At 41.8% G+C, this 21,272-nt stretch overlaps 1 protein-coding gene across 1 annotated transcript in view; it reads right to left on the bottom strand.

The window, feature by feature from the left end:
* ADARB2 (adenosine deaminase RNA specific B2 (inactive)) overlaps nucleotides 1-14,082 on the bottom strand; it is a 374,800-nt gene extending 360,718 nt beyond the window's left edge. The window contains exon 1 of the mRNA XM_061181674.1: nucleotides 13,983-14,082. Coding sequence (XP_061037657.1) covers nucleotides 13,983-14,082 — 100 coding nt within the window. The remainder of the gene's footprint in view (nucleotides 1-13,982) is intronic.
* Nucleotides 14,083-21,272: the final 7,190 nt, after the last annotated feature.

Raw genomic sequence — 21,272 nt, 5'->3', positions numbered from 1 at the left:
TTTACAAGCCCAGAAATCTACCTGTGTGTGTTTATGTAAAATGATTTTATAAATAAGATGTTGAACAGATGGGAAGAGCAATTTCAGTCCATTTGTGCCAGTGGAGTTGCATATATTCCCTTAATGCTAATATTCCTTTGTTACACTGTGGGAACAGTCTGTTTACTTTTGAGGGTCACTGTTATTTAACTGTTTTGTTTCAAAGTTGATACTTCCAGGATCAGTAGTCATATGCTGAGTTCAGATGTCCCATTTGACTATTCTCTACCCAAATTTGTTTTGTAATCCACTTTTCATCCATTTACTCAGTGAATTTGAAACAGAACCTATATGTTTACCTGTGGCTTCAAGCTGATTTTGACTTTGTACAGACAGCGCACACTCTGAGCTGTTTAATCCAGGAAATGGGAACATTAAATGTATCCTTTATGCATGAAAGTTTATGAAAAATATCCTGTCCACAAGCACAGACACACACAAAGTAGTTCAGGATGTTCTCCTTTTAAATCCAGGTGCACAGTAAACAAAAAGGATATTTAAGTATGATGAGAACATTTTAGAGCATTCAGATTTAGTTCCAGGGTTACACTGAGTGAAGAATAGGCTTCATTTTCACTGTAAAATATTAACTAATTTGAGTATCACTATAAACTGTGTGCTCATCTAGATACACCTTTTTTGTGTGTGTTGTGTATGCAGAGGTTGTGTATGCAGGTGGTGTGTATGCAGATGTTGTATAGGCAGGTTTTCTGTAGGCAGTGGCTGTGTATGCAGGTGTTGTGTAGGCAGTGGCTGTGTATGCAGGTGTTGTGTATGTACGGCACTCGGGCCTTCTATTTTTGTATTTGATTTTTAAAAATAGAATTTAAAATTTCCTCACCTCTAATATTAATTCATTGTAGTTGTTGAATATTTTTACCTTGTACAACAATTAATATTTATTGTGGAGCAAATGTGTATTATTTAGATATCTGAAAAATGAAGATAAAAATGAAAAATGTCTGAGTTGGTTGAACCATCTCTAAGGGTTTCTTTAACCTTCAAATCAGATAATTGTGTTGCTGAGGCTATTTAAGCAAATGAAAGCACAGTTGTATATAAATATTTCTCTCTATATATGTATTTACATATATGCAAATACATGCCCACAAACACATGTTCTTACACACACACACTCACACACACGACGATATCATGAGCTGGCTTCATGCTCTTCAGCATCTTTGTGAAAACGGGAAGCACAGACCCCGCAAGTGCCTCACGTCATGCTCCACGTCACGCTCCATGCCGCGGCACTCACGGGCACTGGTGACGTTCTCTGAGATATTTGCTCAGGGGTCCCCAAGTGGCAATGAGCCCCTCTTTCCCAGAGACCACGTCACCTCACCCTCCAAGTCCCCTCCTTCCAGGGACCTGCATGCTCAACTCCACAGCAGGACGGCAGGTCCTCACCAAGAGCATCTGATTGAAAACCACAGGATCCAATTCAGGTTCTCTCACGACCCAGCTCTCGGCAGTAGCCACTTGTCTCGGAGTCTCACTCCCCTCATCCGGAAATAAAGAGGATCTTTAGTTAACCTCTCAGTAAGAAAGGCATAGGACGATTCTAGTCAAGCAGGAGAAAGAGCCCTCCGTGGGGTGTGTGTGTGCGCGCGCGTCTGTGTGATCCTCCCACCACTTACACTGTGGAAGAGAACCCTCCTCACAACATCACGGTTCACGCTACCTTTAAGTAGAAACGGGAATCTTCACGGGGCAGGAAAGGAGGACACAAGAGGCCGAATAAAATAAAATCCACGTAGGTTTACATCATCAGATCAGATGGCAACACTCATGACAAAATAATCAAGAAAAAATATTATGGACATTATTTAATCAAGTCTAACGTTAGTCCCATTCTACAAGCATTTCTCAGCCACTAGAGATTTTATGGTTTATATACTAGAGATATCATGGTGATGAAAATGGAACATGAATTTTCTGGCCCTTATTGAGGTGGAGGTAATGTTTCTGGAAAGAGGGCACTGATAAGCCAACAGTGTGCTTTAGTTTCAGGAAATGTCTCTAAATGTAAAAAGAACAGTGCTTTCTGCTGTTACAGGCTGAGTTCTGTCCCCCACACATTCACACGTTGAAGCCCCAATCCCCAGGACTCAGAATGTGACTGTGTTTAGAGATGGGTCTTTAACGAGGTGATTACGGTAAAATGAGGTCATTGGAGTGGGTCCTAATCCCATATGACTGATGTCCTGATAAGAAGAGGAGATGAGGACACAGACACACACAGAGGGAGACCATGTGCGGACACAGCGCGAGGCAGGCCTCAGGACAATCCAGCCCTGCTGACACCCTGACCTCCGTCGCCAGACTCTAGCACTGGGAGAGAATAAATTTCTGTTGTGCTGTTGGTTACAGCAGCCCTAGCTGACTAATATACTCTCTATGTAGACTTTTTTGTATGGTTAACTTAGACTAATAAGTACAAAAAACTCCTCTATTCTACATTTAATCTTAAAGGTTCATTTATAGGTCACCTAAACAGGATGTTTTGCTAATCACTGAATGACTGTGTATATATATGCACACATATATATACGTGAATGTATGTGAAATATATATTTATATATCTCACAATCTTATGGTTCAAATATTGTTCCTACTTTATAGATAAGGAAATGGTGCAGCAGAGAGAAATTTCTGGAGTAGAACAGTGTAAGTGCTCAATAAATATTAGTGACTAATTTTTAGTTCTTCTTGTCTATGGGCCAAATGGGCAGTCGGTTGAATGGCCTCAGCAGAGCTAATTTACACGTGACTAATCAAGACAATCTTGTTGAAAACTCAAGAGCAGAGTATCAACTAAATGAATCTTTCAGGACTTGTCCTCCCTTGTGTTTTGTTAACCTTTTGGGTGAGGCTAACTTTCTGTAAAATAGACACATCCAGGCTCATGAATGTTTAGTTCATACACTTTGCCTGGGATGTGGGTAAACTCAACATCTCCCCGCTCCTGGACCAGGGAGTCCAGTGATGTCACACCGGGAGTGTCTCACACCAAGTTCCTATTTATTTTTTTACAAATATATACAAACGGGATGTAGCATTCAATCCACTGTATGGTTTCAATTTTATCAACTTGCATTTTTTATTGTTTCCCTGATGTTCAAGTTTGGAGACTTTCCTAAGTATCATTATAGATAAATATCAAGTCCTAACTAGTGCAGCCAGCATCACTGTAGCCAAAGTGAGCAGACCACGTAAGTCATGCACTAAAGAATTTTATCTCCTAGTGCTATACATACGTCACCTGCTTAATTAATGTATGTGAAATAGAGAGAGAGAGAGATCATTCCAAGGTCATCTAATAGGTAAGAGATAAGAAAGACCAAGAAACATGCTATCTACACAAAAACAAGGGACAGGATCAATGGCTCATCTTTTCCACAACATATCCTGTGTCCACAGTATTGAGTGGACATGGTGGTGGGAACGCCTCCTATGACTGCTGGGATGAGCCCTGTACCTACTTTGCATCACCTCCAGGCAGAGAGATGCCAACCATCCCACAAGTTAGATGCCTGGTTTACTCACTTTCTCAGGCTTGGTGCTAGACTTCTGAACTATACAGATGCACACAATGTTTACCCTCAGCCATGAGGACAGAGTGGAATTTTGTGAAATGAGAAGCAGGATGGTGGCTGAGTTTGGGGTGGTGCCTGGTCCTGTCTCGAAGGGGGAGTCCGGGCGCTGGTTGCAGGTAGGATCGATTCAAGGACACGTGTGCACCCACGAGGCAGGAGGGGGTGTGCCTCTGTGCCCAAGCTGCAGGCACAGGACGGAGAGGCGGAGAAGAACTCCTCAGGGTCAAGGGTGGGGGGGCACCAGTCTCACTGAGAAGCACCTTGGGAATCTGTCTGGGTCTGAGGGTTGCACCTCACCCCATCCACACAAACACCCACAAGCATGACGATCATCGGCGGGGCTGGTTTGGCAAATAGCAGAATGTGCCTCCCCAGCTTCCGGCGGGGGGACTGTGCACTATCTCTTCAGCATGGACTATGGAGAAGCCAGGGCTGTGTTGAGATGTGCCGTCTGGCTCTTTCAGAACATTTTCCAGAGCTTCTGTGACTGCTTAATCCCTGCCATTTAGCACGATGGCTGACACATAAAGATGTCCCATAAATGTTTGTTGAATGAATACATTCAAATTTCCCTAGCAATGGCTTAAAAATAAGTCAGTCAGTGCCCTTTATAAATTGATTCTGCAACAACCATTTATTGATGGTGTACAATGAGAGAGCCTGTGTGCTAATTTCTGGGACCACACCGAGTACATCTGGCCCCTTGAGAAATCACCATGCACACAGACAAATGCCCGCCAATCAAACCTGCAGACAATTCCACAAAACAAGAATGGGAGAAGCCACATCCTTCCCTAGCGGTCATCACCCCCAAGGTAACATGAATATCATCCCACTCACACCCCTCATGTGGTTTGTTCCCTGCTGTAAACTGTAGCAGCTCATGCGATCTGTACCCAATCTCCTTAGAAAAGCTTCCCTTTTACTACATTCTGATTATTTCTTTAAACAACTCATTTCAAAAATGAAATCAACTTTCTCAGTGAATTTTAATTGAGCAGCTATTATGTTTTGACACTGCGGAGGGGATAAAAAGGCTTAAAACTATAGGAGTTTATATTTTAATGATTTAGTTTTTATACAGGAGGTTTCACCTGCAATGATAAAAGAAATACAATAGAAATTCAATTTTGTAAAATATATGCTAGTATCGGGTATTAAAAAAAATTCCCGTAGGACCTAATACTATGTTGGGGTCCTGGTGGTCTGTTTTTGTTCCCTGATTTTACATTTGTGTGTCTATATCCCCAAATCCAATACAAGCTCAGAGAGAAGGAGGACCCTGTCGACTTCTTTTCTTGCGTCTTTTTAGTTCCTAGTTCTTTGCCCAGTCCAGAGTAAGCACCCGAGGAGACACAATTGCAAATGAATAAAAGGTACTCACACAGGTCCAATACAGCCCTTGTTTGAATACATATGCAATGTTTAAGGCAAACTGCAAACAGAGCAGAACTGGATCTCACGTCCCCTACTTTTCAATCAAGAGCCCTCTCTGTTTTGGAAGATACAGAAAATATGCAGGAAGATGAACTCTGATTAGAGCACAGGAAGAAAGAGATCGGTAAGTTATTCTCTCTCTCCTGTCCCCTCTCTTTCTGTTCAAATCCCTTCATACCACCACGGTTTCTGTTTCTCTCATTTTATGATGTAAGGGGATAGATTAAGTCTTATTAGAGGAAAAGACAAAAAAGATTTATTTCACATCTTTATGAAATTTTAAAATTTAAAAAATGATGTTTTTCTCAACACTAAAAAGCATGATCATCAACCAAGTTCATTTTTTCACTATTTCTCAAGGAGTTCATGCTCTCAGGATTTTTTCTATACTTAATTTTTAAAATGTTCATCTAAAAATGAGTATATATTAGACTTCTGCTGTTCCAGACAGCTGATGGAGAATCTTTTAATATTTCAATATTCATTATTTCAATAAATGCTTACATGTATTTTAAATCTTGAGTCTGTCATCTGTATGTATTATACATATATATTAACAGTCTACAGAAAGTGCAATTTTTAATAACTTGAACTCTATTCATTATCTATATACAAAAGTCCCAAATAAATTTAACTTCACTAAAAAATACTTGTTTCTCAAGTGATAACAATAAAATGATATGAACTCCACATTTCTTAGATCTAAAATGAATAAACTTATCATACTAAATGCTTAAGAAGAAAATATCTCCCTGGATTTCAACCAGCCCTGAATAGACCCCCCCTGCAGCTCTGAGAAGGGCTGGTGCAGTGACACACGTGCTGCCACCAAAGCCACCGTCAGGGGGACAGTATTTGCTCTCAGTTCAGTATCGTTCAAGGGCTGTCAAAGTTACTATATTCCCTGTTCTACTGTCTTAGAGTATTTTTAAAGCTATTATTTAACCTAGGGACAAAGCAATGATTTTTATTTCAAATTCACTTCTTCTTTAGAAAGAAAATTAGCAGCATGGACTCATTTGAATTAAAAAAATTTCTCCTTGAACCATATGTTTTGAATTAAAAAGTCACTTTCTGTTAGAATTCTGTTAGCATCCGGATGGTCCTTTACAAACTTTCATCCACAGTGTGAATATTTAGAGTTAAAACACAAATAAAATATCTTTATGTCTGTGGTTAAAGTAGGCCTTCCATGCTTTTATTCACCTAAGGAGTAGTAAAAGGCAATATTGTTTTGCTCAACATCCAAATTTATAAGAAAATCTTTTAAAATTGTACATGACTGGCAGTCTCTGAGCTTGTGCACCTTTATGTTTCAGTCCGAGCACAGTGTACTAGAAAGAGAGCATGTTTCCTTTAAGGACACATAGATTCCACAGCCATAAGCCAAATGCAGGAGGAGCATCTGTTCCAGACAGGGATGAGTGAGCGCAGCCAGACTTGGGGGTAGAGGAGGTCAAAATCTATTTTGCTGACGTTTCTGTCACGTTTATTAAATTGGACTTTTCCAAAAGCAATTAAACTTTTAGGAAATATTGCGTTAATTTTTAAGAGAGGACATCTGTGTACTTCCGATGGACTTTGATAAAATAGTTTTTAAATCAATTATTGGTGTCCTAGGTGTACGCTGTGAGCTACTTTATCATGATTCCAAAGTCCTGCTTCTGAGAAACAGAACCGCCCCACTTTTTGTCTGATTTTAACAGAGAAAGGATTTGACTTGGGCTCCAGTTTCAGAGAACTGGGTCCCCCTCTGTCCTATTTTCATGCCATATTTGAGAAATCACCTAAGACATTATACAATGATGAGGCAGATCTTCTGTCTATCGGTGGTAGGAAACAAGAATTAGAGATTTCATCTCAAATAAATGGAGCGGCAAAGATTAATTAAATCTGTAAAAGTCTCCAAAGCACACCCTAGTTGAAGTATTTAAAGGAACACTTTCTATTATGTGCGATCACCTGGCAGCCCTGAGCTAACATTTGGATGTAAGAGTCACCTCTGTATAGTAGAGAGTCCAGAAAGGAAGGTTGGCTAATATATTCTGAGCAATATTAGCTGTATTTATCATTCAAATGGTGAAACAGCAGCAGAAAGAAGCCTCGATCTCTTTTGTGAGAAAGTTCTCTGTGGGCACCATTATAAAAGCGCTTGGTGGAATGGATGTAACCAGATTTTAGCTAGAGTGAACAGGTAATTACACTGGAAATGATAACTGTCTTATTCCACCTTTTGTCTACACCCCAGCTTCTCTCTCCAGTCGTGGGAGGTTTTGATGGTAGCCGGTGTGGACATGAGCTGGAACATTTTAGCTGCAGGGCAGCCCCTGTGACTATTCACGTTGGGGCTGTGTTAGTAGGTATACAAGCAGGACTGCTCTGTCTGCCTTCTCTGCATCAAAGCAGCCACATGAAGCCACCTCCTGTCCTGTGATTTTACGTGAACACAGCTTAAAAAAAGCTTTTAAAATTTCATCTCTTAGGGATTCAAAAAAAATGGTCTTAAAATCTAAAAGTCACCTGATATGCCTCTTCCATCTTAAATACTACTCTTTATCATTATAAGTGTCCCATTTATTGGACACTATTTCCTAATCAAGCATAAAATGCCCTCTTTAGTATGAATATAAAATTTATATTACCTGCTTGCTATTTTTTGAGATTTAAAAAATTTTTAACATTAACTTGATAATTTTCATAATTTAAAACAGATGACAGTAAATTTGTGTGTGTGTGTGTGTGTGTGTTTTATGACACAAAGGGACACTTACTAGCTTTCTTACCAGAAACCAGATACTAGTTGTATTCATTCCCCATCCATGAAATAATAAAATGAAATTATTTTGCTACTCTTCATAGTTAATACCTGTAACTATAACAAAAGATGATTAAATGTCCACAGTGTATAGAGGGAACTCAGGCACTCAGATTAACTCTTTATTTTCAAATATTTATCATTCTTCAGAAAAAAATCAGCTGTCTTTGCAAGTGGCCAAGTTTATTTTGGGGAAAATTACTGATATCTTAAAAAGCAAACATTTCCACTTCTAGGTTGCCATTTCTTGGATATGGTTCCTGGGAAAATGGATTCACTCACAAATCTGTGGATGGAGGTTTAGGGCTCTCAGAGCTACATTTGCTGTGATGTCGCTTAAACATCAGGAAATCAGAGGCAATAGCCCCCGTCCCCCATTCCTTTTAAATAAAATAAACAGGGAAATAAAATTTTAATCACCCAAGAGGGATGTTTGGAACCAAGGCAGTCACATATGTAAGTACAAGAGTCTAGGTTTTAAATTTCTCAGTGTGCCCTCCCGTTCTGTTTCTGGAAGTCCCACAGGAGGGTATCAGATTCACATGTGGATCAAGAATTAAGCAGGCGTTTTCCCCTCTTTCTGAAAGTAACGTCCCTTTCTTTGATAGTGATACATTCTTAAAGGAATTATAATATATTAATAGCGAGGAATAAACAATTCTCTTTGCGTAATCCAGTATTTCACAGCATGTATTTCTGTATTTCAGTGCAGGAGAACCATTTAACTGAAAAGACGGGTTTTGGCTTCACTATTTACAGAGACTCGACAACATGAAACAGGCCTTTGCTGCGCTCAGGCAGTACATGGCTGTGTGGCTTTTTCTCGTGATGTATAAGCTCATGGATATGCTAACACTCAATAGTTTGACTATTTTGTGAAGCACATCGTGCTTTTCATATTTCACTTGACATTCACCTTGTTTTCTTTATTCAGTTTAGTAATGGCTAAAATAAGTGCTTTTAAAATCTTGCTTATCATGTGAAAATTTATCCTTTTAGAAATCTTGTTTGCTAGTAATTAAGAGCTCCATTTACCAATGCAGCATTTAGAGATAATATTTTCAAATGATGAAGAGCAGAGTAGTATAATTATTTTTGGGTTTATGACTTGTTCAAAACTGTCCATATTACAAAAACAGTGCTTTCATTTTCTAGCATTTTAGAAAAAGAAGCAGGCAGACATAAAAAATGCTCAAATGTTTCCTCTGTCTTTACTGTGTATATATGTATATAGGTATACACACACAACTACAAGCATCTATGGTTTTTAAATTGAACATTGAATGCTTTCAAAGCATAAGTTGTCTCTCCATGCCTCAAGAAAAGAAAAATGCAATTTCCTTATTCTGCATTTCCTTACATTATGTTCTTCTGGGACAGCACTTCTGCAGTAACCGAATCACCACTATTTAGCTATGGATACATGAATCTCATATTTTTATTCTAAATTCAAGTTCACTCATCATATCTAATGCCCTTGAAGCAATCTCAAATTACTGCTATTACACGGGTCACTAGAAGCCAGAGGTACTAATACAAATTTTAAAAAGAGAAAAGAAGAAAAAGCCCTCACATAATTAGAGGATGGCGAACAGTTTCATCAATTTAATTTTATCACTAAATCCAGCCCTTCCTCTGGAGCTGTGGGCGAGCGAGGTAAGCAGCGAGCACGGATGCTCGGCTGTGATGCAGGAGTAAGTCCCCAGCAGCCAGGATGAGCCCCGCCGGCTACTCTGCCGCTGCGGGGGCTGACAGCCGCGGGCCTCCCACCTTCATCCTTGGCCCATCTTTCTATTTCATTAGCTTTGCACGGAATTCCATTTCACAACAAGCCTGTGTCTGCAGTCCATATGCTCTACTTATCCTGTTCCTTTTGCCAACTTTTTATCTGCATTTCCCCACGTTCAGCAACCGGCCACTCCTACCTCCTCGTGATTCATCAGCTTACTTCTGCAGAGCTTTACCCGTGTGTTAGCTTCCAAAATTCACCCTCAATTTTCTAAAACTCTGTGTAACTGATCCCCCTGGAACAATACATGAAATTCAAGCATTAACTTAGTTTGCCTCAAATGCCTCAAAAAGACAGGTGGTGTGTTGACGCTGAATTCAAGGGGACTGAGTTACCAAATGATTGTTTCTACAGCATTTAAAACAGTTCTCCAAAGTTCCCTCCCTTTCTCTGTTTTAATGATTGAGGCACTTCACTTAAAACCCTGTCTTCCTGTTTACCTCCTGGAACCAACTGAATTTGTATTGGTTCCCAATCCATTTCCTAATATGTTTGTATTGAAAGAGCAATCTTTTTTTATTTCCAGAGATTTCAGTCATTTTATACATTGTATATACTCACGGGTCAAATGTTAAAAACATTTTATTTACAAAATTCATTTCATGCCAATACACAGCTTCTTTTTGGAAAACTACTCTCACCAAAGAAAGATCAAGAGAAACAAAAGAGAATACATATACTGTTTTAATAATTAAAAATACACCTATGAAATTCCTCAGGCATATTACCCTGGAGGTATCCAATGGTCCAGAGATTAACTGATAAAAATTTAAGTGACTTATCTTTATATACTACACTGTTTTGATGATGCTGCCTCTTGTGCTACCTGCTTGAGCTGATACTAATTTAAGAAACCTTCAACCTTTGCCTTTATTATTTAGGGTTAAAATATATACCTTTTACAATATTCACACATTCAATTCTTTTGTAATACAGGCAGACATTTCTCTAATACAACCACATAACAGATGTGGTTGTGTGCAATCACCCCACATAATTTTACCCAGAACTGTAAAGCAGAGCACAGTCTCCTAGAATGCTCCGAGAGAAATGAGCTAAGTGGGTATTTTGTGTGGGCAGGCAGCAGTCAACTCTCCTAAACTACAAAAGCTGCCAGGGTTTTCTGAAAGTCTTTGCATGAAATAGAAGCAGAATAAACTGACGGGTCTCACATGTTACAGGGGAGGTGAACACTCCTTAACCACATGTGTAAAAAAAAAAAAACCTGTCCTTTTCACAGATTTTTTTTAACTGCCTGTTTTTTTCCCATAAAAACGTCAAAATTTGACATTTCTTGTTTGTACAGAAAATGTAAAACATTCATAAATAATTTCTAAGGTAAAGTCCCAACTAAAAAATAACAGAGAGAAATGGACAGCACTGGGTCCTAATAAAATAACAGGAGGATTGGTGGGTGGGGAGGTTTGCTCAGTATCCTTTTAAAAGTTTATCTGAGAGACAAATGCAGGTCTCGGCTAGGTAATACCCAAAGTCATATTCTGTGACTAAGTTTTATTTTTATTTTTAGTTTTTTTGGACTTTTAACGATATAAACTACTTTCTGTGTGGTATGGTGACTAAAAAATACCTCCTACAGGAAAAAATTTTATTTCCGAGACTCTGGATCATAGTTAATAATAATGGGAGTATGGTATCAATTCCACACTTATACTGTAGCGACAGAGTTTTTATTTCAGAGCCCATAGATTATTTTGACAATAAGAAGCATAATAAAGAAATCATAACAAAGCCACTTTTAGAGAATACATACAGCAAGCCGATAGCACTTCGGCTGACAGCTCCAGGAAACTAAAAGTTATGATGCAGCTTCAAAATGACTCTTGTTCATTAGAATAGGTGGAAATACACTTATCATTGGCCAAAAAAATGAACATTTATTTTAATTTATTTATTCACATACAAAAAGAACACCTTCTTTGTGCTCATAATCAGTGGCTTTAGTTAGTACTAAGTAGAGCCTTACCAAAATTCCTTAACAGCCACCCATACACATGTGGATTTTAAATTGTGACAAATACAGAGCTTTATTATTAGATAAGCTTAAAAGCTGAGGCTATGCTATTCAATTACTGTTATTAAGATTCATGAATATTAGAACATAATTTAAATTCACTATTGTCCTGATAGAAGAGGGAAAAAAAGCATCTGTAATAACTGGGAATTATATACAAACTGATCTATTCCCAGAAAAACGCAAATAAAGATTTAAAGTGCTCTGTCATTGCTGTTTTCTTTTCGTTTGACCACACACACTTACACTGTTAACTTTCCCCTAAAAAGTGAATACTTAGCAGTTTGATTTGACTCATAGACCATGATAAGCTGTCGGCAGATGCCATAGGAAATTTCACCCCACGGATAAATTTACGCATAACAGGAATTAGCACACACATCCTGATTACCCTTTCCCACTTCAGTTTTTGGCTATAAAAATTAAGAGACTTGGTATATTGAAAACAAAGCATATAAATATTTCATATAAAATTTATTTTGAATTGTCATAGTTAAGTTTATAGCCAATGAAGCCCTCCTTCAGATTTCTTGTCTTCCTTTCCGAAATTGAATGCCTTATAAGCTGGCATGACTGACATTTAAAGGTACAAAAAATGAATTTGGAGAAAGGCACAAATGTTCATCAGCTTATATTTTCTTTCTATAGGTTTTGCTTTATTGTAAAATATTATTCCATGCTTTTCAATTTTAAATATTTAAATATACTAAATAAAAATACTGGAAAAACACGAATTCTTTAAGTACACAAGACAACGTTTCCCTTTTATCTCTTTTAAAAGTTATATTCATTATTAAATTCTGTGATTTTTTTTCAATATCATTGTCACTTTCTGTTAGCGCTATTTTTGGAAGACATTAACAGACCTGTTTCAGAGTGAAATTTTCAGGTAACAAGGTGAATAGCTGGTATTCATTTTAGCAGCTCAAGAGTTAAACTAGAATTACAGAATCACCCCCTTTGACACCGAAGGCTCTGAAACCTTCCTGGGAAGTTGTCGCCTTGCTCCCTGCCACCCTGACATACAATCATAATTAATGACTGTATGCTATTGGCATTTATGTCTTCAAACCGCCCGGCTAATTTCTATTATTGGAAGAAGTCGGGAAGGACTCGGGGACTGTTTGAGAGCAGTTAGGAAAAGATGGGGCAGAAGTCCTCTTGGGAGAGGACTTAAAACTTCAACCACATCTAACTTGGCACCCTCCGGCAGAGAAACCGGAAAATCTGATACATTTTATTTGTGTCTTTTCAACTGTTCTATATGGCTCTCTGGTCACTTTAAAAAAAAAAAACACGACGCATTTCAAATAATAAGAACTGAACTTTCTCCTGCAGACTCATGATAAGGAGCTGCTGATAACAAGTTCCTCTCTGGGGAAGAGCCGGCAGCCCTGGAAGACTCCTTCCACCCTCCCGTGGAAGGGACACCGGCTAGGATGGCATTTCAAGACCGGCCTCCTCCGTGGAGCAGCGGCCGGCTGTGCACCAGCCCCTGTGGGAGCCCCGGGTTACTGATGGGACTGACTAACTTCAGGTGGCTCCTCTCCAAACAGATTGGTAACCAGGCACAGACACGACGGTGTGTCAGGAGCAACCTGTCATCGGCTGCTTTTTCTCCTTTTCTGGTTTGCAGTTTTTCTCACCTCTGACAAGCTGTAATGCCTGTTTCTCTTTTCAGGTATTAATTTCTGCTTATTCCCCCCAGATAAGCCCTGTTCTCTCTGCAGGTCCCCGTGCTTACAAAACAACGGGTACCACTCTAAATAGAAACTGTCAGCCAACGAAGGGACGCTGTTTCCCGGGTTTTGCCCACTCCTTCCTCCAAGACAGTTTGGATGGAAAAGCTGGCACAAGGTCCCGTCCCTCGTTCTTAGGGATGCTGGCTTAAGAGAATGTTTCCTTTGGCCCCCGAGCTAACGTTGCCTCTGCGAGGGTCAGAGGCAGTGCCGGTGGCCAGCGGCCAGGGAGTGCGAGTCCAGGGAGGCCCGTACTCCGGTCAAAGGAACAGCCCCGTCCTCCGCCCCTCTCCTCTGCCTTTTGCGGAGCCCTCTGCTCCGTTGGTTCGCCACCCTCTCTGGGCTTGCGGAAGCCCCGGCATTTACAAAGGGATCTGAACTCCAGAGCCGAGCGCTCTGCTTTGTACCGACCGACATCCCACCAGCATCCTGAAGTGAAGCTGCTGGAAACAGGCAAAGCCCACAGACAAGAGGAGGCGGCGCAGCGCGGAGAGTTCGCGGGAGACAGCGCAGAAAGCCGGCTCCTTACCTTTCCGCTTGGACCTCCTCCTCCTTCTCCGCTTGGACTTGCATTTCAGTTGACTGCTCAGCCCTCCGGACCCTCTGCTGGTCCCCAAGACCGATGCCATGGCTGGGACCCGGTAAGTGGAACAGGGCAGGAATCCTTTCTTAAACAATTTCACCTTTCCTGCTCTTGTCGCCCGCCGCCGCCGGTAAATGCGTCTGCAAATCAGGAAGCAGGTTCACTTTTTAGGACTGAGCACTCAAGCGCTCTCCCGCCCGCCCTCCTCTCTGATTGTTCTCTGTCACTTGTTTCCAGCTGGGCTGAGAGCCGCGATCTGAGCTCCAGCACCAAAGCGCTCTAGGGCCGGAGGGACTGCGAAGGAAAGGTGCGCCCGGCCCAGGCCCCCCTCCTCCTCTTCCCCCTCCTCCTGCCCCGGCAGCCTCTCTTGATCTGGGCTCCAAACGCAGGGTTCTACTTTGGCACCTCTGCTAGTTGTTTGGCACCAGCCACTTTGAAGCCAATCACGCAGGGAGCTTGTCTATTTGCTGCTGCAAAGTCTAATTAGATCCAATCACAACTGTCTGCTGGCTCTGACATCAGCACCACCAGCCCTGTGCATGCCCTGTCAGCTTGCAAACTCAGCTCCCATTTGGACGGATGGAGCTGCCCAGGACCCGTGGAGAGGGAAGGAGATTGCACAGGAGGGAGAGAACAGGCAGGCCGAGCCAGCTTCTCAGGGAGAAGCCTGAGGGGCAGCTTGCAGAGGAATCTACCCCGGATCCAGGCTTCCTGCTCAGACCAAAGGGACAGGGCATTACGCCTCTGCGCGCTCAGAAAGATGCAGAGACTGTATCTCCAACCAAACAGTTTTTAACTAGTTAATCCATTATAATGCTTGTGTGTCAAGGGGGAAATATCTCTCTAAGAAATACCAAGCTCTCACTTCCTCAGAAAGGGGCTAAGATTTGCAATTCCCCAGGAGACAGCCTCTTAGGGGTATTCATTTTTCAGAAACTGCATGTTTGTCTGTTTGCTTGTTTTGTTTCTTCCTTCATATTCCTTGGCTGTTACCTCTGCACAAGAGAAATACTGCATAAAGACGGAGGTGTTCGGATCTGAGTCTGATTTTTAAAGCGAGGGATTTCAGTAGGTTGCTCTATTTAGGGAACAATGAAATGAAAGGCAGAAAGGGCGTTCATCTAATAGTTTTATTGCCAAATGTAACATTCAGAAGAAAGTAATATTTACAAGGAGATGGATTGCAAATTGAACTAGTTTTGAACAGTTTTTTCAGGGTTATCCTATTTTTTCAAGACTATGCTTATGCAACCTTAAACATCTAAAGTAGAATATAAAAAGGAAAATAATCCAGCCATCGTCATTGCATTCTGCATTTAAATCACATAAGCTATTAATTATAATAGTAATGGTTTGGGAAAATATCCACTCTAAAAGTCATTAGCATTAACACGATGATGTGACAATGGCACACAAATACTTCTATTTCCTACTTTACATACACCATTTTCAAGCTCCTTATGGACCTAGAAATTTCCAGATAATTTTCTATGAGGTAACAATACTCTCTCTAAGGAACGCTGGAAGCAATCAGGATGTTGGGATATGTTGCTATGTGGTGAGCTGCTGGATCCTGGCTCAGTTCTCACTGAAGAGAGGGAGAGAGGAGGGCATCTGATTTCAAGTCCTAACCCCACTGCTCTGACTTTGGGCAAGTGATGTAAACTATGCCTCAGTTTCCTCATCTGTGAAATGGGGGTAATCACAAAGCTGCCTTACAGGTTCATTCGTGCTTGAGAATCAGTATAAACAGTGACTGGTGCATACTAATCACTTTATGATTATTTAGTAAATCAATCCAATAAATAATTTTGAAAGAATGAGCACATTATTACAGGTCGGGCTCAGAAAGCAGGGGCTTGTGTATTTTCCATTTAGGAGTTCAACTGTCTGGCTCATTTCAGGCTGATAAATGCAGTCACACCAGGGTCCCTCTATTTGCCAGGTTCAGCCGTTTCCTTCCACCGACAACACAGCTCAATGCTGCTGCTAATTTCTAGAGAATGCTGGAAAAGTGCACTGCCCGCCTACTTACTCTCTGTAGCATAAAAGATATTTGAGAGCATCAACTGTTATCTGGAAACACAGTTGTAGGACTCCCCCTGTGGAACCTCTGAGCCTCCAAAATACACCTGTACTAACCCAGAGTTTCCCTATATAGGCTTTTGCCAAAAACCAGTCCCTGAGGTCAGAAGCCAAGGGAAGATGCTTTGGGGAGAAATACAAACAGCTGCACCTTCCAGCCTGTCTGCATTGATCAGGGCCCCCTCGCATCCCATCATCAAAGATGCTGCCTACGAGGCTCTGGTGTACTGAATCCCCTTTGTTGGAGAGTGGGTGTGGTTATCGGAGAATCCAGCTTCCAACCTTGGGGAGGGGGATGGTCAAGGCAGAAAAATCTAAAACTGGACTTCAACACTTAGTTTAAATCCTGATTTGAAACTTGGTCAAGAGCAAAATCTTGGCTAATCTTTACCTTTCTTAAAGTTCCCTCCAATTTGGTTATTTTGGGGGTATAATTTATGCAAACGTCATGTTTGCATAGATAGGTGATATTTTCTGTTTTTTATTTATTTTGCATAAGATCATGCATAATAGGTAAGGCAGGGTACACTAAGGCCCAGCAGCAGCAATGAAGTTGTATCTCCTTGGAGGAAAGTCTTTTGAACAAGAGGCTCAGGATCACACACTTTTTGACGCAGGACGGCAGGAAGTGATCAGTGCTCACAGTCTTCCCATGAGCCTTTTTGCCTTTTATCTGTTTCTAGATCACTTCAGCACAGCTTGGCAGCTTAAAACGCTGCACAGAAGTTGGAAGAGGATCAGGCGCCCAAGTCACCCTACTGGCTATCAGGAGATGTTGCTGGTGTGTGTCTTCAGCCCGTCTGAGCCAGAACAAAGAGCTGGGAGTGGGGGGCCCCAGCAGGCTCGGGGCTGCCCAGACAGTCACATGTGACCCACATGTATCTGTTGGGGGGAGCTGGACAAGGACAGAAGGGAGGGCTGGCAGAGCCTGGAGGGAAGCGGTATCCTTGTGCCGACACTGCCTTTGTGCTGAGGAAGGTGTGGCTTCAGTCAAGGCTGGATGCGGTCCCCGTGGGCTGTTCCCAGCACCCCAGGATTTCCATCCTGGGTCTTATCAGGACTGTAATTGCATAGCTATTCTGGGTGGCAGTTTTGTTCGTTCCTCAAATGTCTCTCCCTCCTTAGGCCCTAAGAGCTGTGAGGGGACCCCCGTGCCGGGTCTGTGGTCCAAGCACATGTGGGGGACATGGAGCCAGCCCAGATCGGATCTGCCGCTAGTTCAAGACACGTTACTGAGTTTATACTGAGTCTGGTTAGATTTTCGCAAATCCTCCTTTTACCCAGGAGGAAGCTGAGGCTCAGAAAATTTAGGAAATTTGCCCAAATTAATCGAGGTTAGGAGGCTCTAAATGGGATCATTCCAACTGTGATTTTTACCACTTTTCTCTGCTCATTTTTATGCTAGAGTTGGAGACCCATTAACTTTGTGAACTTCTGCAAGCCTTCTTGGAGAGAGCTGAAAATATGTTAAATAGTGATTCTGAGCTTCAGTGAGCGTATACGTGTGTGTGATTTATAAATACATAAATACAGAAATAACTCAGCTCTCTCTCTCTATACGTGTATCTTTACATCTGTATCTGGACACCTCTTTCTAGATGGGCATCCAGACACAGATGTGCACGGGTGTGAGTGAGGAGCTGGCGGCCCTGGGACATCCACTGGTGCTGAGTACAGCCGCAGGGGCCTGTGAGTGTGTTGATGGCTCTCAAGGGCCCCGTTTACCTTTCCTTCTCAGAACAAACCTGGGGTGTGGACATGGAAGACCTTATCATCCTAGTGTCCCCCTGAGGTCATGGAGGCTCAGCGTGCGGCAGAGTCTGGGCCAGTGTTGTATCACTAGACAGAGGCAGACCCAAGACGTCTAGAATGTTCCAACGTATTCCAGGAAGAACACAGATCAGAAATCTCACACTCACACGGACAATCTGACTTTCCATTTCTGCAGGAGAGGAACCTGAAGCCTGCGCCAGGACACAGGGTCACAGTAACTGCACCTTCTCACCTAAAGGCAAGTCCTCTTTCCCTTCCTGTGCATCCCCTCCAGACTCCTGGACTCAGCATCTGTGGTTGATACCAACGTATGACTTCTCTCCTTAATACATCACAACATCTGCATTTCCAGTCAGTTAAAAGTATTGTTAACTTGGTTTCTTACAGGTTTCCAAAAACAAATAACTCCCACAGAAACAAACTGGACTTATTTAGAATCCAAATTGCAGTTAATCTCCCCTCCCGCATCAGACAATTTCCCCCAGGTGGAAAATAGCAGGACAAAGTGTTCCCTGGAGGGATCTATGTTTGCTGACTCACAACATCATCATCTACAGCACTAAATCATTACTTTTCACAAACAGAGAAATAGCATAAGAGGGCTTTCTTACTCTTTCATCTTCAGCCATTGTTCTTCAATTTAAATAACTCACATTAAAGAAGTTGGGCATGAGACCTGCAAGTACTAGGAAAGAACACATTGGGATGACTTGCTGTGACTTATTCTCATCCAAGGTGTGGAAGCAACTTGGCAAGAAGGTGAGTGGTGTGGAGAGGTTGGGGCACAGAAGAGAGCTCTGAATGTGAGAATGCTCTTTATACAATGTTGCTACTAGAATTATCATTTCCTTTGTTCTTTTTGTCGCTCCCAGGCATGCCTGTGGTTTGAGAGAACACCAAATGCATTCTTTTCAATTTCCTGAAGGAACCTGGTATAGAGCAGATTTGCAAAGATACTTTTTCACAGTTCCATGTGCTGCTGATTGCTGATTATTTCTATGTGAGCTCCTAGGTCAAATAATTTTGGCATACAGAGTTTTCTTTCTTGGTCAATATCACAAATTTTAATTTACCAAAGTATATCTTCCAGCTAAAACTTAACCTGAGTTCTGTATTAATGTTTAAAGGATACTTGGAAAATACTGGTAAAGAGAAAAAAAGATCCTAAATTTGCTACCACCAGACCAGCCTTCACATTCTACTTATCTGTGCACTATGCCTACTTCTGGAGAAGGCATTTAACCCTCCTGAGCCTCTTCTGTCAAATGAGGGGAAATGACACCGCAGAGCTGCTGGGAACACCGAATTAAGAACAAGCATGCCAAGTTCTTTGTAAAGGGATCCTGAAACACTAAAGTCACTTCAGGCGCTTATTGTCTTTCAACACACAGTGCATTGATTTTAACCACTGACTTCCCAAGACCAGGAAAAGTATTCAAATCAAGATGGTCTTTGCAATAAAAGAAGATGGTCTGCCACTGCGTGGGTCCCGAGGGCACCCCAGGCCCTGTCTATGATGCCATACAAGTGACCTTGAGGCATGAATCTTTCCTGTGGTCTAACTGTAGCGTTGATTCCATTTCTTCCTAGGATGCAGGCTGCCAGCTGCAAGACAGCGTCCAGAATCAGTGTTTTATGATCTCTGTGACCTTTGGGATAAAGTATGGTATCTTACCACTAAATGTTTGTGCAGGATATGAGAAATAATGACCTGAAATAATCCTCTTCAACATTACGGATAGATTCAATAACTTACATTTACATTTAAAATGCCCTTGGTTGCTAGTTTCAGAAATGTGAAGCCTTAATATTTTACTGAATCATAAAGAATTACCACTATTTAAAGCTTCCTTAATGCACACCCTATCCTAGATTTTCCCTTGTGTCTTAAACCAATACAGTTCAAAGAGTTAATTTTTTTTTTTAATGTTCCAAATCTTGTCTTGGAACCAGTGATTTTCAAAATGAACAATGTCATATCCCCAGAGTGCTGTGTTTGACAGCATGAAGACAGGAAGAAAAGGAAACACAGATGGAATTAATGGTTTGGGGTGTTAATCAATGTAAGAAATTGAAAGGAAGGGAAGGGAGCCTGTCAGGAATACATTTCTGGTGTTTGAATTGGGGTGGGCTGATGCTGTGGCTTTATTTTGATTCTCTTCCCGATGTTTAAAGTCTAAACACTTCATTTCCTCCTCTGGTTTCCTGGATTCTTCCTTGCCTGGGACATAGGCTGTTCATATATTACGGATCTTAATTTGCTGTTTACCTGGTCTTTTCCTTACCTCTGCCCACAACAGTCACAAGCAGAGAAATGAAAGGACATCGACCTATCCCATGCTTCAGATGGTTTGAACCAGGATCTTTGGACCATTTATGGAAGTATTTTTTAAACACTTGCTCTATAATTCCCTACTTTTGGTCAAGGCAGGGAAAGGAAGAGTTAGGAAAACACTAGAAGGAAGATAAGGTGGGCTCCTTATTGGGTTTAGAACAGGGATGGGCACGGGGGAGATGGACGGCTCTGGGTGGCCATTTCCCAGGACACTGGACACCCCTGCCCTGGCTCTGGGGAAGGTCATGAAGACCCTGAGCCCAGGCCCCTCCTCCTTTCTGAGCCCTCCTGAGCCTACATATGAGGAGCGTTGGCAGTCATAGCCGACGGCTCGGCAGGGATGGGGGTGTCACCATGAGCAGAAACCACTTAATATAATCCCATCACTGAGTAGACGTGGTCCCTGTGAAAGGGAACTAGACGTATTAGCAAGAAATGTAATTTCGTTAGAGGAGATCTGAGCAAACAGGAATGTGACAAAGCTGACGCCCTCAGACAGCCAGCATTGTTGTCACCTGTCAATGCAAGATGTGTGTTTGAAGGTCCCGTGGCTACATTCCACAAAACGCAGCATTATTCTTTTATTAATCAAAACCCTGGGCCCAAACAGAACAGCCCTTGCTCTTAGGACTACTAGGTGCTGGGAAGATCACTCATCCCCACTCATTTCCATGGAGAACAGCAGCACCTCCCCACTCCATCACAAAAGAGATGCAGGAAGAACCGAAGACAGTGAGGAATTGCCCTGAGAGTGTGCCCACAGAGACCATCAGCCGAGTGCATGGACGATGGACACCTTCCCTGGGTCCCTCTTGGTCCAAAGTGAAAGAGAAAAAGCTTATCAAAGCCTTCCAGGGAAGCCATTCTTCTCAGCCTGACTCTGGAAAACCTGGGCCTTCATCCTGGCCCTGAGCTTCACAACTATACAGGTCGTCTTGGGAATGCCCTGACATCGTCTGAGCACAAAGCTGCCTTTCCAGGAACTGTGCCCACGTTTTCTTCTTCGTACTTCTAGTGCCCACCAAGTTATTTACACAGCAATC

Source organism: Eubalaena glacialis, chromosome 2, assembly GCF_028564815.1.
Source record: "Eubalaena glacialis isolate mEubGla1 chromosome 2, mEubGla1.1.hap2.+ XY, whole genome shotgun sequence".
NCBI classification, from domain to species: domain Eukaryota; kingdom Metazoa; phylum Chordata; class Mammalia; order Artiodactyla; family Balaenidae; genus Eubalaena; species Eubalaena glacialis.
This window is presented reverse-complemented; position numbering and strand designations above follow the sequence as displayed.